At 34.9% G+C, this 13,797-nt stretch overlaps 2 protein-coding genes across 2 annotated transcripts; one reads left to right on the top strand and one right to left on the bottom strand.

Annotated features, from left to right (window-relative positions):
• Positions 1-2,088: 2,088 nt before the first annotated feature.
• On the bottom strand, positions 2,089-5,724 carry LOC582048 (transmembrane protein 256 homolog). Its single transcript, XM_011663888.2, has 4 exons — positions 5,524-5,724; positions 4,564-4,595; positions 3,770-3,850; positions 2,089-3,240 (listed from the first exon to the last, which is right to left on the bottom strand). The coding sequence occupies exons 1-4, from the start codon at positions 5,615-5,617 to the stop codon at positions 3,085-3,087; spliced, it is 363 nt and encodes a 120-aa protein (XP_011662190.1). The 5' UTR covers positions 5,618-5,724; the 3' UTR covers positions 2,089-3,084.
• LOC582091 (cilia- and flagella-associated protein 300-like) lies at positions 5,723-12,339 on the top strand. The gene is made up of 7 exons (XM_011663887.2): positions 5,723-5,927; positions 6,942-7,023; positions 7,580-7,652; positions 8,184-8,350; positions 8,831-9,003; positions 9,674-9,740; positions 10,904-12,339. Exons 1-7 carry the CDS (start codon positions 5,821-5,823, stop codon positions 11,033-11,035), a joined length of 801 nt encoding a protein of 266 aa, XP_011662189.1. The 5' UTR covers positions 5,723-5,820; the 3' UTR covers positions 11,036-12,339.
• The last annotated feature ends 1,458 nt before the right edge of the window (positions 12,340-13,797 follow it).

Genomic DNA, 13,797 nt, shown 5'->3' with positions numbered 1-13,797 from the left:
ATAATTCCTGCAAAGTTCTACAGAATTTGAGGTTGGCTGCAAAAGGGACATAGTACCTTTAAGTGCAGTTCAATCGTAATAAAATCTAGTAACGGGTAATAGTAATATTGTTTTGTGCATCAGTTGGTCAATTGGTAAAGCTCTTTACAAGAAACAGTCATTATTATTATTAGATCATTGTGGTATGCAAGATAAATGTGTATGATTTGAAAAGTACATGTAATTCCACATTCCGTAGTTTTCGGAAAGTCTTTGCTTGTACAAAATACCCTGTGTCTATTTGCTTATTATGATCAATATTTGTTATCGTCACAATTTGAGAGAAGAATGTGTAATAGATAAGATTGTAATGTCAATTTTAATTGCTAATATCTTGCTATTTACAATTATATGTTGTAAATTGCAAATGAATATGATCAAATCTAATACATGTGCATAGAGAATAGAGATATACCGGTATATACACATGAATGCAGCCTGTAAGGTGTAACTGGAACAAATTAATTAATTTGATATTGTTTTTCATTCCTTATACATGTATCTTACTGTGAGACGTATTCATCCTATGCAATTTGCTTTAGTTGCATATATTTGTACGTGCAATGGAGTACTTTTTCATCAAATATCATTGTCTTCAAATAAAATGATCATTTTTTAAACAGAAAAATTACAATTCATGTCTTTTTACTGATTGTGCCATTTTAAACGGTACAACAATGTTGTTGCATTCATTACTTTAGAGGGGGAGGGGGGGGGGGGGAGGCAGTTCAAGGAAATGTTCTGATCTAAGTGATAATAATGCATTTGTCCCATAAGCTCTAAAACATGTGTGGGGGAAGGGGTGGTAGGTTTTGTGTTGTGCACTGTATACACATTTTTCACACACTTTCTTCACCTGTTCTTCTCTCCTTGTCTCATCTCCCTACCTCCCCCCCCCCCTCTCTCTTTTCTCTCTCTCTCTCTCTCTCTCTCTCTCTCTCTCCTCTCTCTCTCAAGCTTCTTTCTCATTTCATATGTCCATCCTTTTACACACTTTTGATGATCAAGTATTGGGAGGTTTTCTACTCATCAGATTTATGACCGACTGAAATAACCTAGCTGAAAATCATGGGACTACATGCCATTGGGTACTTGGAAGTGTTCACAATTTTGCACAGTTTGGAAATTATGACTAATATGATAGACAATTCACAATGCATTTTATAGAGTTTATTTCAAAATGCAGTAATAAATACCCAAGACTGAAAATTAAAACCTAATAAAAACCTTTGGTATGTAGAATAAAGGCACAGAGGCCTTAAGTACAAACAGCCCTGAAAACATTTTCAATCTTTATGTCTTTTTATTGTATCTTCAATTAATTATTATACCAATATATAAAACAACATAGTCATCAAACAGAGAAATAAATTTACATGTGACATGACAAACAAAATTACTATTACTTACCAAATACAGTACATTTGTACATGACAAAAAGGTAAGCCCCCCCCCTCCCTCCTTGAGCAGCTCCTCATAATTTTGAACCAGAATTTGTGAATAAATTTAACTAGAAGGGACTGTGCCTGATGTGTGGTTCTTACATGTATACACATTCTGTGTGATCTTTTGTCATGAATTTGACTGTTTCTCAGTACACCAGAGAAATGACAACCTTACAAGTAGATTTTGAAATGTGGTCATTTTGTCTTTATAGTGTGCTCATTCAAGCATAACTTGATCTGATTTTCACACAAAAGTTACATAAGAACCACATGTGGTCACAGTCCCTTATAGGTAACATTTGTTCAAAAATTTCTAGTAAACAAATTATGAGAAGTTGCTTGATCAGGGGGGAACTTGCCTATTTTTTTGTGTTTAGCATTTATAACAATTTATTATAGATAATGAAAATATTGGCCAAATGTGAACAAAATTATGTCTTTGCAAGACCCAACCACAACATTTGAAAACAATGATTTTATTTTTAAGTACAGTGTACACAAGTATACACCACCATCATTTTGAGTGGTGCACAGAGCCAATATTGCAGGAAGGAAACATCTTATTCATCACTTTAATTACATGTAATCATTAACATTTAAAAAAAAAATGGGAAGTAGAAAGACTTTTCATCTTGAAAATCAAAAACACAACTCTTTTGGTTTATAAAGCTATGAATGTGATTGATGACAATATACACCTTTGGCATTGATAGTAACAACTTTTTAGTGTGTAAACCCTGACCCCTCTAGCAATACTCACGCTAGAGACCAGTACATTTAGAAATGATATGATACAATTAACGTTTAGCTAAAAAATAAGTGTCAAATTGATGTGGCAAGAGTTCAGATATATCGCAGTAAACTGCAGCAAAAAAGCCCCACAGGTTTTTTTATATGTGTAAATGAATGGCAACTGTGCACAACTAAGGACTTGCGCGTATTGAGCTACGCGTTACTGCTAGACACAGAAATGTCAAGTGTATTACACTTTATGTTGTAAAAATCGCTGCGGTTTGGCCACGTCATAGCTGAACAAGCAAGCCTTAACACTGGTAGGTTTTTATTCCTGACAATTGTTCAAAAACTTGGTGTCAGAGAAGGGGTCAATTAACGTATTCTAAAAACCAGAAACTTCCGCATTTTGTAATCAATAACAATTTCTGCCGGCATGAAACATTTGCAAATTGCAAAATATTCTGGTGTATCAGTTATAATTGATTAATTTCACATGAAATTATCATGAATCTGAACCAATCGTAAAATTCATGAAAACAACAACAATTTCAAGAAGACAAAAAACTTTCCAAAATTGCGAATAAATTCAGTTGTACATGTATCAGTTATGATTCATTCATTTCACATAGTGAATCTGAACCGATCATGAAATTCAAGAACATTTCACACATGCGAATATTCAATAACAAGTGCCAAAATGTTATTACAAATTTGCTCTCGGCCAACCGAGTCCAAATGCAATGATTTCAGTAGCTTAAAACAGTTATGGTAACTTGCTATCGTTAACAATTAGGTTTACGGAACAGCTAGGGCCCTGTTTTATTTTTTAGAGTAGTTTGTTTTAAAGAACCTATTTAAAGCCGAGTTATCTCAGATTACCCAGAGCCATGGACGCCCATCCTGCAATGAGGGTCATGCCACCGATGGGCGCCAGTCTGTTGAGAGCTGTCGAACCAGTCAGGGCAGAAAAGTAGCAAGTACCTGAGAACAACACCATCCCCAATGTCAACAGGCTACCGGACTGGATGCAAATAAAATCAAAAGATTATAATGAGAAAGGAATTAATGACGTCCATGGTAATGTCTTGTCTATTTATCTTCTTTTGAAGTAATCAGAGTTTGCAGTATTGTTACTGGTCAGTCATGGGGTGATTCTTAATATTTCTGATGGAGATTTATTATTACCTAGCTTGCAATTATTGAAGTCAGGGTTATTTTATTTTCCCAAGATACCGGTACTTTTTTGGTATTAATATTTTCCACTCGGACATTATCATTATTATTATTACTATCATCATCATCATCATCATCATCATCATCATCATCAAGATCATCATCATCATCATCATCATCATCATCAAGATCATCATCATCATCATCATAATCATCATCATCATCAAGATCATCATCATCATCATCATCATCATCATCAACATCATCATCATCATCATTGTTATTGTTGTTGTTGTCATTAATTACTATTACGCTGGTGACATTACTGCCTTAAAAAAATGGCAATCATGGCAGGTTTGTTTTGAACCTTCTCTTACCAGATTAGGGTTATTGGTGAGAGGGATCCCCAAGAGAGCCAAGGTGTGCACAAAATGGTATCTGCTTGCTGTGTCAAATGTCTGGAGTATTTAGAAAAGAGATAAACAAAGATCATAAGCACTATATAAACACAGAAAAGACAAGTAAAGTGATTAAATCAATTCAAATAAATGCAGATACATTACAAATAAAAATGAAAGGAACTTGTAATGCCTGCATTGTGTGAGCTTGCCAATCACGCATTACAAAAAGGGAGAACAAAATGACAAGCACTTAAGGCATTTAGATTTGTTAGTTCACAGCATCTGATTGCAATTCTCTAAAACGTGTATTTATCAAGCATTTTAAAAGTTAAACATGAAAACTTATGATTCAGTTTTCACTGTGAATGGAAAAGGTCAACTATATCCTTGAATGATCAAATAAGAATTGAGAAGCTACATGTACATGAATAGTGGTTTTTCATTTAGACTTTGAATATAATTAAAATGGCTACTTCCATTTATAATGCATTCAAATTTAAATGGATACATTTTTGTTAAGAGCACCTTAGAAATTATTTCTATATGCACCTTTTTACAAATAATTGTATTTTAATTTATGTATAGAAATGTAGAATGCAAGTTACACAAAATATTGTTCAGAATCCAGCATGTCCATAGGACCTACCAACGACTAGTGTTTGCATACATGCAAGATACAAGCAGTTAAATGTATGATCTCTATGCTAGGTAATAGTATAGTTTAATACAATTTGAAAATGGTCTATTGTATAATAACAACTTTTACTTACATGTTTCGCTTCAGGTGATTGATTTTTCATGCCTTTAATGAAAAAGAAAAAAAAATTAGACTTTGGAAATATATGTACATGATTTAACAAGTAGAATCGTATTTCTGTACAAGAACTTTTCTTTTCTTCTAAAGAATAATACAAAATTAATTCTTCCTCTTCTTCCAATGCAAGTACAGTCCTCTGGCTAGAGTATTTTCGTACTTTTGCCAAAGCATTATGCAAAACCATGCAGAGATATATGTCATTCAAGTAAACAATTCAATTGTTGATCATACGCAACTCAGTATCTCTTGATCTTGAATAAATATGACTTGCATCATGTACCTAAATGATGTTGTCTGTGCTATTAATAGAATCAACTGTAAATCTAACTTAACTTAAACTTAAAGGGCGTGTCAGGCCCATCTGTAAGTTTTAAGGAATAAATAGAGGAAAATTAAACAAACAAAACATTGTAAGTTTCTTCATATTAATTGGATAAAAACAAAGAGAGGTGTGGAATTTAAACGTTTTACATTATTTCATGAAACAGTGTTATGAATCACATTGGCTGTACGCGAGTTGACGATTTGTTGATGCTGGGGATAATAATTATAAAGAAAAGTCAGCTCAGGACGGTAAAGTAGATAGGCCTAGCCCTAGATCTAAAGCAAAAGTAAAGGCAAAATTAAGACAGCAATAATTACAGACATGACACGTCATAACATAATCAGGATAATAATAAGTTGAAGAACAATCTAACAAACAACAGAACTGCTCCGCCCCGCCCCTGGCAAATCCGCCGCTACTTATAAAACCTATTTTATATTAACAAAGTTATTTGAGTTTTTTTTTTTTTTGGGGGGGGGGGGGATATTTTACATGCATGGAAAAGTTAGTTCAAAAGCTATTTGTTTACTACATTAATTTAGGCATGTGGGACTACATATTTTTTTTAAAGGCGAAGAAGGCACATACCATGAGCTCCGTACGCCCCAAGAGCAACGGCCAGAGCACCCGAAATTCCTGCAATCTGAACAAAGAGTTCCCCTGGTTTAACGATGGCAGGCATTTTTAATTTAATCAAGTAATGATCAAAAGCTCAAACAATGATAAAGTCAAGTTTTTTCGGAGTCGATGTGGAAAATATATCATCTAAAAATCGTAGATGGCGCTAGACTGAACGACAAAAAAGCGTCCTTGGTTTCGACTGCATTTCTCACGATCTCGATCAGTTTTCTTTTCCATCTTAATTGTTGCAAGATCAGATAAAGTATGGCTTCTGGAGATGTTCAGAAGGACAAGAAGTTCCATTTCAGGGAACTGGATAAGAACAGTGCATCTCTGAAGAACAATGAGGTGCAAGATTCGCTGATGAAATGGTATGAAAATGTTCGGCTTAAGTTAGGCCCTCAATTATCAGTATCACTCACTGCACTCCTCAGCTCAGACTCTGCCCGTCATGCCGGGGTCCTGGCCTGCCGCGCGTCGCGGGGCGGCCGCGAGCGCGAGCCTAGACTTTCAGCGAGTACGATCTAGATTCTACTGCTTAGTTTTTATATAAGTTACAGGGCCAGGGTGGCCAATAAAAACCGACTAGCATATTTCCGATAAAAGGGGGGAATATTTTAGTTGAAGAATCTTCTTAAAAGACAGTTAATGTTACCAAATTTGCCAACATTTTTTTGTCTTGACTCATTTCTTGCGTAACAATGTGGAACTTGAATGAACTTGAGAATGATACATGTAGCCTACTTGAGTCTTGAAGATATTTTGAAATTCAGGCACATGCACATACTGCATGGTCCTTGGTCTTGCAGGAAATGACAATTATCATTGACTCAATGTCAAAATTGTAATCGTCCACCCTCCCCCACCTCCAGTCAAAACTCTTCTTCGGAGTATTTAGGAGGAAAATAATCCAAGATCCAAGAAAAAATGGTATTAAAATCTGAATTTAATTTAGTTTAGGTACACGTCAATTAGGCCAAGCACGCACCTCTTTACACCAATCATATAGGCCTAGATCTAGAGGGGTCTATATGTTATAACTTATACATGTATGTTGTCTGATTAACTTGCTCATAATAATATTAATAAGCTTCCTTTGACATTTGTGTGTGAAATAAGAGTTATGTTAGACAATAATTATTAAGAACAAATATTCATGATGGTTAGTGCTGGTTAGTTAGATCTACACTGTAGTTAGTGATGGATTTTTTTACATATATGTTAAGCATCGATCTGGACACCCTCCCCCCCCCCCCTCCTCCCTCAAACATTTTAGATCTAGACTTGGTCAGAAAATGTTGATATTGTGCCTTTAACTCACATATTGTACGTGTATGTTATGTTCATTTGTTAATTTAGTTATATTTTACAAATTGTTTTCGCAGGGGAATGAAAGGTCGGATGTTTGTGCAGTTTTTCAGCTATGACCAACTCTTTCAGGCTTACCAAAAGGATGACTTTATTTTGGTATGTATGTATGTATGGTGATTATCTAACATACAAAACTAATAGCAAATTAAAACTACAAGAAAAGAAATAACAATGAAGCAACATTGAACACAGTTTACTGAAATGTGTGTGTTGTAGTTTTTCAGTGAAAAAACTTGGAATCACTTCACACTTCAAGTCTTTAATAAATCCACATCATTTTCTAGGATTTAATCGGTTCCCCATTTATATGCACATTTCAAAACATTAATACTACTAATAATAGTACATAGATCTATATCTCAGAAAATGAATTGCTCAATTTTATTATAGTGTTAGATCATAGAATCTACACTAGTATAGCCAATAAATACACTTATTTGATTTTTTTTTACAGTAGAATAAAACAGTAGATCACAAATCCAAAATGATCCTCAACTTCATACAAAATGACTGTTTCTTTCTTTTTTTAATAAATCTGAAGTCTCTGTTAAAAATCCTATCAGTGCAAACCTCCATATATCATGCAATAACATACATGTTACAATGTAGATCTAGTTGAAAATACATTATTTTTTTACTGATTTTCTCTCAGGATTTTTTCCAAGACCCTGTTGTCAAGGCAACCTTAGGCGTCTTATCAGACAGTGGGTCATGGGGTCCTCCAGGCAAGTATCATGAATTCATCATCTAAACATTGTTCCCAATTAAGTTTGACCCTCCCCTCCATTGTACAAAATCTATATGCTGTGCATCTGCCAAATGATAATTTAACCATTTTTCAGAAGAGAAAAAAGGGATGTGCAGATACTCTTAAGCCTACATGAACATGTTTCTCAGTGTCCCTACACAATTTTGAAGAGATATGTGTAAGATTTAATTTAAATGTAGCCAAGATCTCTTCTTTTTTTTTGGGGGGGGGGGGAGCGGGAGGGAATTGGTCAAATACTATTAATCTGTTCCTTTCATATTTTCCGCTAATCTAGAACCTGTAACACAAAAATAATTCTGTGGTTGATTGATATTTTGCAATGTAGGCCTACTGCATGAGCACAACATTACATGTACCGGTATGTTCAATCAATTCATCAAACTATCAATCAGTTGACCGTATGATCAATTTCAAAGATTTGCGATGTTGGGCCCAGGCCTGAAGGTTCCATCTATAATCATGTTTTGTTTCCTATTACTATCTAAAGGATTCACTGCTGAGAAAGTCGAGGCTCTTCAGGTGCCTTGTTCCGTGACCTCCATGACCTTCTTTGATCGTCTGGAGAAGGAGGAGCTTGTTAGAGAAGGGGGACGCATCGTCAAGTGCTTCGATGAATTCTATGAAGAATTCACAATATCTGATGAAGTTAGAAAGGTGTGTTGAGCTTTTTGTGCGAAATAATTGCATGACATGTATTTTTACAGCAAAGTATGCATGCACACATGTTGATATGTAATGTATGATGTTAGTCCATTGTACAGATTTAAATTCATACTTTCATGTTCTAAATTCTAACTTTCATATGAAAATGAAAAGAAAAAGACTACAGTACCTGTTGCTTAAAATAGGGATGCTTTAAGACAAAAAATAACGTTGGTATTCAAAGTTTTACAGAAACTTTTGGAAGATTTGGTGTTTACTCTGTAGAGGAAATTCTTTGATTACTACAATATCTGGCAACGAAGTCATTGAAAGGTTTTACCGGTAGGTAATTATTTGTGCTATCAATACAATAACAATTAAGAGTTGTGATAACTTTTCAGGTTATTTGATTGTTCCTTTGCTAATTATTCTTGATAAAATCAGATAAGTATTACTTTTCTTCTTTTTCATCTCTCCTAAAACCGTTTATAGATGATTCTTCTTGAAGATTCTGATAATTATGAGGTCTACTCCGAGGCTGAGAGGGAGCAGTTTCTCTTCCATCTTTTCGAGCATCTGTGTCTCGGCGGCTCATTATGTCAGTATGAAGATAGCATCACACCGTACTTGGATACCACTAAACTGCTCTACAAAGATCTTGTCAGGTAAACCCTTCAAACTCTTACCTGGATAGCTATCATGTAATGTTTTCATAACAAGTATGGCTATTGTTTTAATAAAAAACAAAGAACAACAAAAACATATGCAGATAAAGGTCTGAATGTGTAAAACTACATGGTTTTGCAAGCATCTTGATGCAAGCAAAAGTATGAGGAAGCAAGAGTATGTTTATCTGACAATCTCTTCAATTTAATCTTTTGATTTTGATTTGGGCTACTTTGAGCTACTTCCTACTGTAACAGAAAGTGACTGGAAATGATATTCCAAAGGACTGCTTTTTCTTTAATTAACAGTAATAATTCTTGGCAGATAAATGTATATACATGGAGATATAATATATATATATATATATATATATATATATATATTGAAGGACTGTGATGAAATATAATATAAAGCATTTCTGACTCACATTAAATTGTTACAAATTACCACTAGTTGCTTTAAAAAATCCTTACTGTATATTAGAGGAAGCTGGAATTTCACTGATACAATTGTGATACAATGTATAAAGCCAGATACAAATCTGACATGAAATGAAATGTCGAGAATCTGAAGCTGTCTACATTTTTATATGTTACACAACAACAAAATATCAAAATGAATACTGTACTTGATTGATCGTGATTTATTTCTTTATTTTTGATTCTGCAGTGTCCAGAAAGATGCCTCAACTAAAGAGCTGAGAGTTACATCTCATGTATTCAAGGTCAAGGCGTGGGTAAGTTTAATAATCTCAAATGAGTCTTTTGGCTAAATTCATTTACAGGCCGTTAGCACATTTATTTGACAGAATATGCACAGGACTAGAAGGGCAGAAAATGTATGCGAATATTTAAATTCATATTATCTTTTTGTCTCGCAACAGATCTACATGTGTTTCCAAATTTGTCATCAGAATATCAGAAACTGTAGAATCAAGAGAGATCTAGAGATTAACATTTTCCAAACCTTTCTTGAAAGTACAACTTTAAACTGTATATTTTTGTTTTCACTTCATAAATTTCATATGTATGACCACCGAGATGTATGAAAATCGAAAATCAAAATATGCATGATGCACGATGTGTATAAAAGACTTAAGCAGAATTCTCTAATCATCATAGGCATTTTGATATGGTCAATGTTATACTATTTTGTCACAGTCCAATATGTTAATCATCCATTTTAATAGAAGACAGTTACAGTCTATGCAACAAGAGGCTGTTATATGCCTTACTTTCTTAGTATAAGGAAGGCATGGTAATAGAGGTTGTAATTTGGGTTTTTACGGACTTGTATCAATCAGATATGATTATTTACGTCTGATGAGGACCAACCTTTAACGTCACCATCCGAAAGACGTGACTCAGTCTTGAACCCGAGTCCGCTGAGTCAGTTTGTAGGTCAAGACAGAGAGCTGACTGTACCACAGACATTACCGCTATTAAAACCAACTCACATCTCCCTTAATATTTCAATGAAGTACATGAACGAAAGATGTCTTTCATGTCATAAACAAGTTGTGGCATCACATCCCTAAAAAGGACTGCTGGGGGGTGTTTCACAAAGATATAAAGTCAAACTTAACTCTAAGTTGGCTATAGGATAGCTATTTGAAGCCTTAAAATAAAATGTATTCAAAAGCAAAAATTTAAGTATTTTAGACTTTTCATGAATTTCACATCAAGAACATGAAATCTCCTTGATAATAGAAAATATGAATGATTTGAATCAACATTTTATGCCTTTAAACAATAACTTTTACAAACTATTTTCAAAGATGCTAACGGCTTTCCATAATTGTTAAGTCCAACATAGAGATAAGTTCAACTTAAGATCTTTGTGAAACACCCCCCTGATTTTCCTACCAATCATTGATTTTGTTTGTTTTTGTCTCCACAGGATAAAGACAGTTACCAGTTTTATCCTTGTGACCAAGACCATCGTCAGACCTTTGCATACTTTATCGTGGATCCTCTAAAAAGACACGTCAGTATTCTTTACCATCGGTTTGGAAGTGGCGTCTTTACATAACACTCAACCTACGTTCGATCACCAAACTTTTGAAAGTATGAACGGTGTATTTGGTCATGAATCGTCTATAGAGGGACGTCAGTATGCTCAATCATCGGTTCGGAAGTTGTGTCTTACGTTACACTCAACAAATCATCATCAAACTTTGGAGTACATGTACATATATGGATCGTCTGTAGAGGGATGTCGATATTCTCTACCATTGGTTTGGGAGTGGTGTCTTTAGTCTTTACATAACACTCAACCTACGTTTGCCAAACTTTTGAAAGTATATGATCAGTGTACTGGGTCAAGAGTCATCTATAGAGGGATGTCGAAATGCTTAATCATCGGTTAGGAAATGGTGTCATACATGGCACTTAGCCAAACTTTGGAAGTGGTGATGACCATCAGCAGACCTTCATGTACTTCACAGTTGACCGGCTAAAAGAAAAAGGCATATCTGAATTCTTTACCATCGGACTGAAAGCGATGCTTTCACATAAACACTCAACGTGTTATTGTTAAAATTGTGACTATGTACATGTACATGTACTTTATTGTGAGTTGTTTAAAGATGGAGTATTCTCTATATCATTGGTTTGGAAATGATATCCTTCTATCGCCGAACTCTGGAATATGGGTACTTCACTGTGAATCATCTAAAGAGACACACCAATATTTTGCTGCCGTTATTTTGGAAGTATTGTCTTCATACATGTACACCACCCAACCTATGAATGTCAAATCCTGTGCATACTCCATTGCCACTTGCAGGTGGTTATCTCATCACATCAGCTCTCAATTAACATAAGAAAAAGGGCATCAATGGGGATCAACGGGTACCACTTAGGCATTGCTTGCTGTATAGAGGGTGCAAGTAGCTATAAGTAGTGTAGTGGGGGCTTTAAAAGAGACTGGACTATTCTCTCCTACCATTAGTTTTGCAGTTATATCTCTGCTTCAGTTTGATCGTTTTGTCCCAGATCGTCAGCAGACCTGTGGATACTTCATCATAGATCCTCTAAAAAGACATGTCCGTATTCTTTTATCATCGGTTTGAAGGTTGCAAATTTACACGACAATCAAAAGACTTCAGAGGGGACATGCACAAATACTTTTACATCATGAATGTGCATTATTGGGGTTGCCTCCCAAATTGGAGGTGAAATATACTTCGTTTCCCTTCTTGTTTTTCCCGTTATATATTTGTTTCAATTCTAAGTTTGCGTATGAACTTGAGATTTTAGGTATTCATAGAATTTTTTTCATGCCTCATGAATTTTTTGGAATTTAAATTCAATTTGTGCTTTCATTTTTATCTATATCTATGTACTTCCAACTGTTCTCTTGATTTCATAAATGCAAATAAGTTTTAAAAAGGAATGATTAACTCATGAAGAGAAATCTCAAGAAGTTTAGAGCAAGAGAGCAAGATACACAGAAGAATTAAAATAAAAAGGTAAACAAGATAAATGGATGGAAAATAACAAGAGAGAGTGAATGTGACCGATGTCAAGTGGGAAAGAGATAGAGAGTTGAATACTTGATTGTGAATAAGGGAGATGCAGAGAGAGAGTGGGAGTCGAGGGGAAAGGGGGAGGGGGATGCACAGAAAGAGAACCAACAGAAGACAACATTTCAGATATACCTGGGCCATGTACCGGAGTGTTGGTTCAGTCAGTAGAGCGTCCGCCTCACAACCGGGAGGTCGTGGGTTCGAACTCCGGCTGCGTCATACCAAAAAGACGTTAAAAGATGCGAGTTGTTGCTACCTTGTTTGGCGTTCAACAATAAGGGATAGTGCAATTTCTGTTTCGGTTTAATAAAATCTGGAGTGGACTATTAGGCTATTATTATTATTATTAAAAAAAGTTGGGATATATCAAAACTTTCTTGCGATTGATATCAATTGCAACTATATACATAAGAGATAGGGGACTGCAAACTTGCGATTGATTAAAGGACTTGAAATTCGGATCAATTGCAACCTTTAAAAGACAGAGCCCTGATTTATAATGAACTCAAAGTCCCAAATAGTACCCTTCATTATCCCACATATACAACAAGAATGAGAATATACACTGCAGAATGATACATTTACATAACTTCTTTATTATGATACAACAATTGTTATCTTAATCTTACATGTACATTACAATTCACATTTTTTGGACACTTTTTTGTCCACTTGTCCACTGAGCAGATACAGTTTATTACATATACACTGTACAATGTATACATGAGAAAAATGTCAAAACTAGATCTTCAAAACAAGGGAACCTACCGGTAATGAACACGAGCAGTGATATCTCTGCCCAAGACAGAGAGCATAAAAATATTGAAAGATTTCTTAGAGGGTCGACTCTCTTGACTGATGGAAACTCATAATTTGAATATGAATTCCCCCGAAAATCAAGTAACTTTTAAAATCTGTTCGTCAATTTGATTTTGTTGAAGTTTCTGAATTTCCCGGTGCCGAAATGCTTGTCATTAGTACACAGCATTTTCAGGTTTTGCATCGTAGAGAAATACACAAGTACATAGAATGGAAAAATTACTGTGTAAACCATCACCATCTTCATAAAAGTTTAAGGAAACCGTTTAAGGTACCATTATCGGCTTTACATTAATTTCAAATACTAGTACAAGGTACCCTGTTCTTGTCATTAAAGCCTATCTGGACTAGTTTGGCCAGGAGGGATTAGACCACCCAGCGTGGTCACTGACAGGTGGCTATCTCATCAACTCAGCTCCAATTAACATAAGAAAAAGAGGATCAT

This window comes from Strongylocentrotus purpuratus, unplaced genomic scaffold, assembly GCF_000002235.5.
Source record: "Strongylocentrotus purpuratus isolate Spur 01 unplaced genomic scaffold, Spur_5.0 spur5_scaffold_12, whole genome shotgun sequence".
Lineage (NCBI taxonomy): Eukaryota > Metazoa > Echinodermata > Echinoidea > Camarodonta > Strongylocentrotidae > Strongylocentrotus > Strongylocentrotus purpuratus.
The sequence above is the reverse complement of the archived record's forward strand: the minus strand, read 5'-3'. Positions and strand labels throughout refer to the sequence as shown.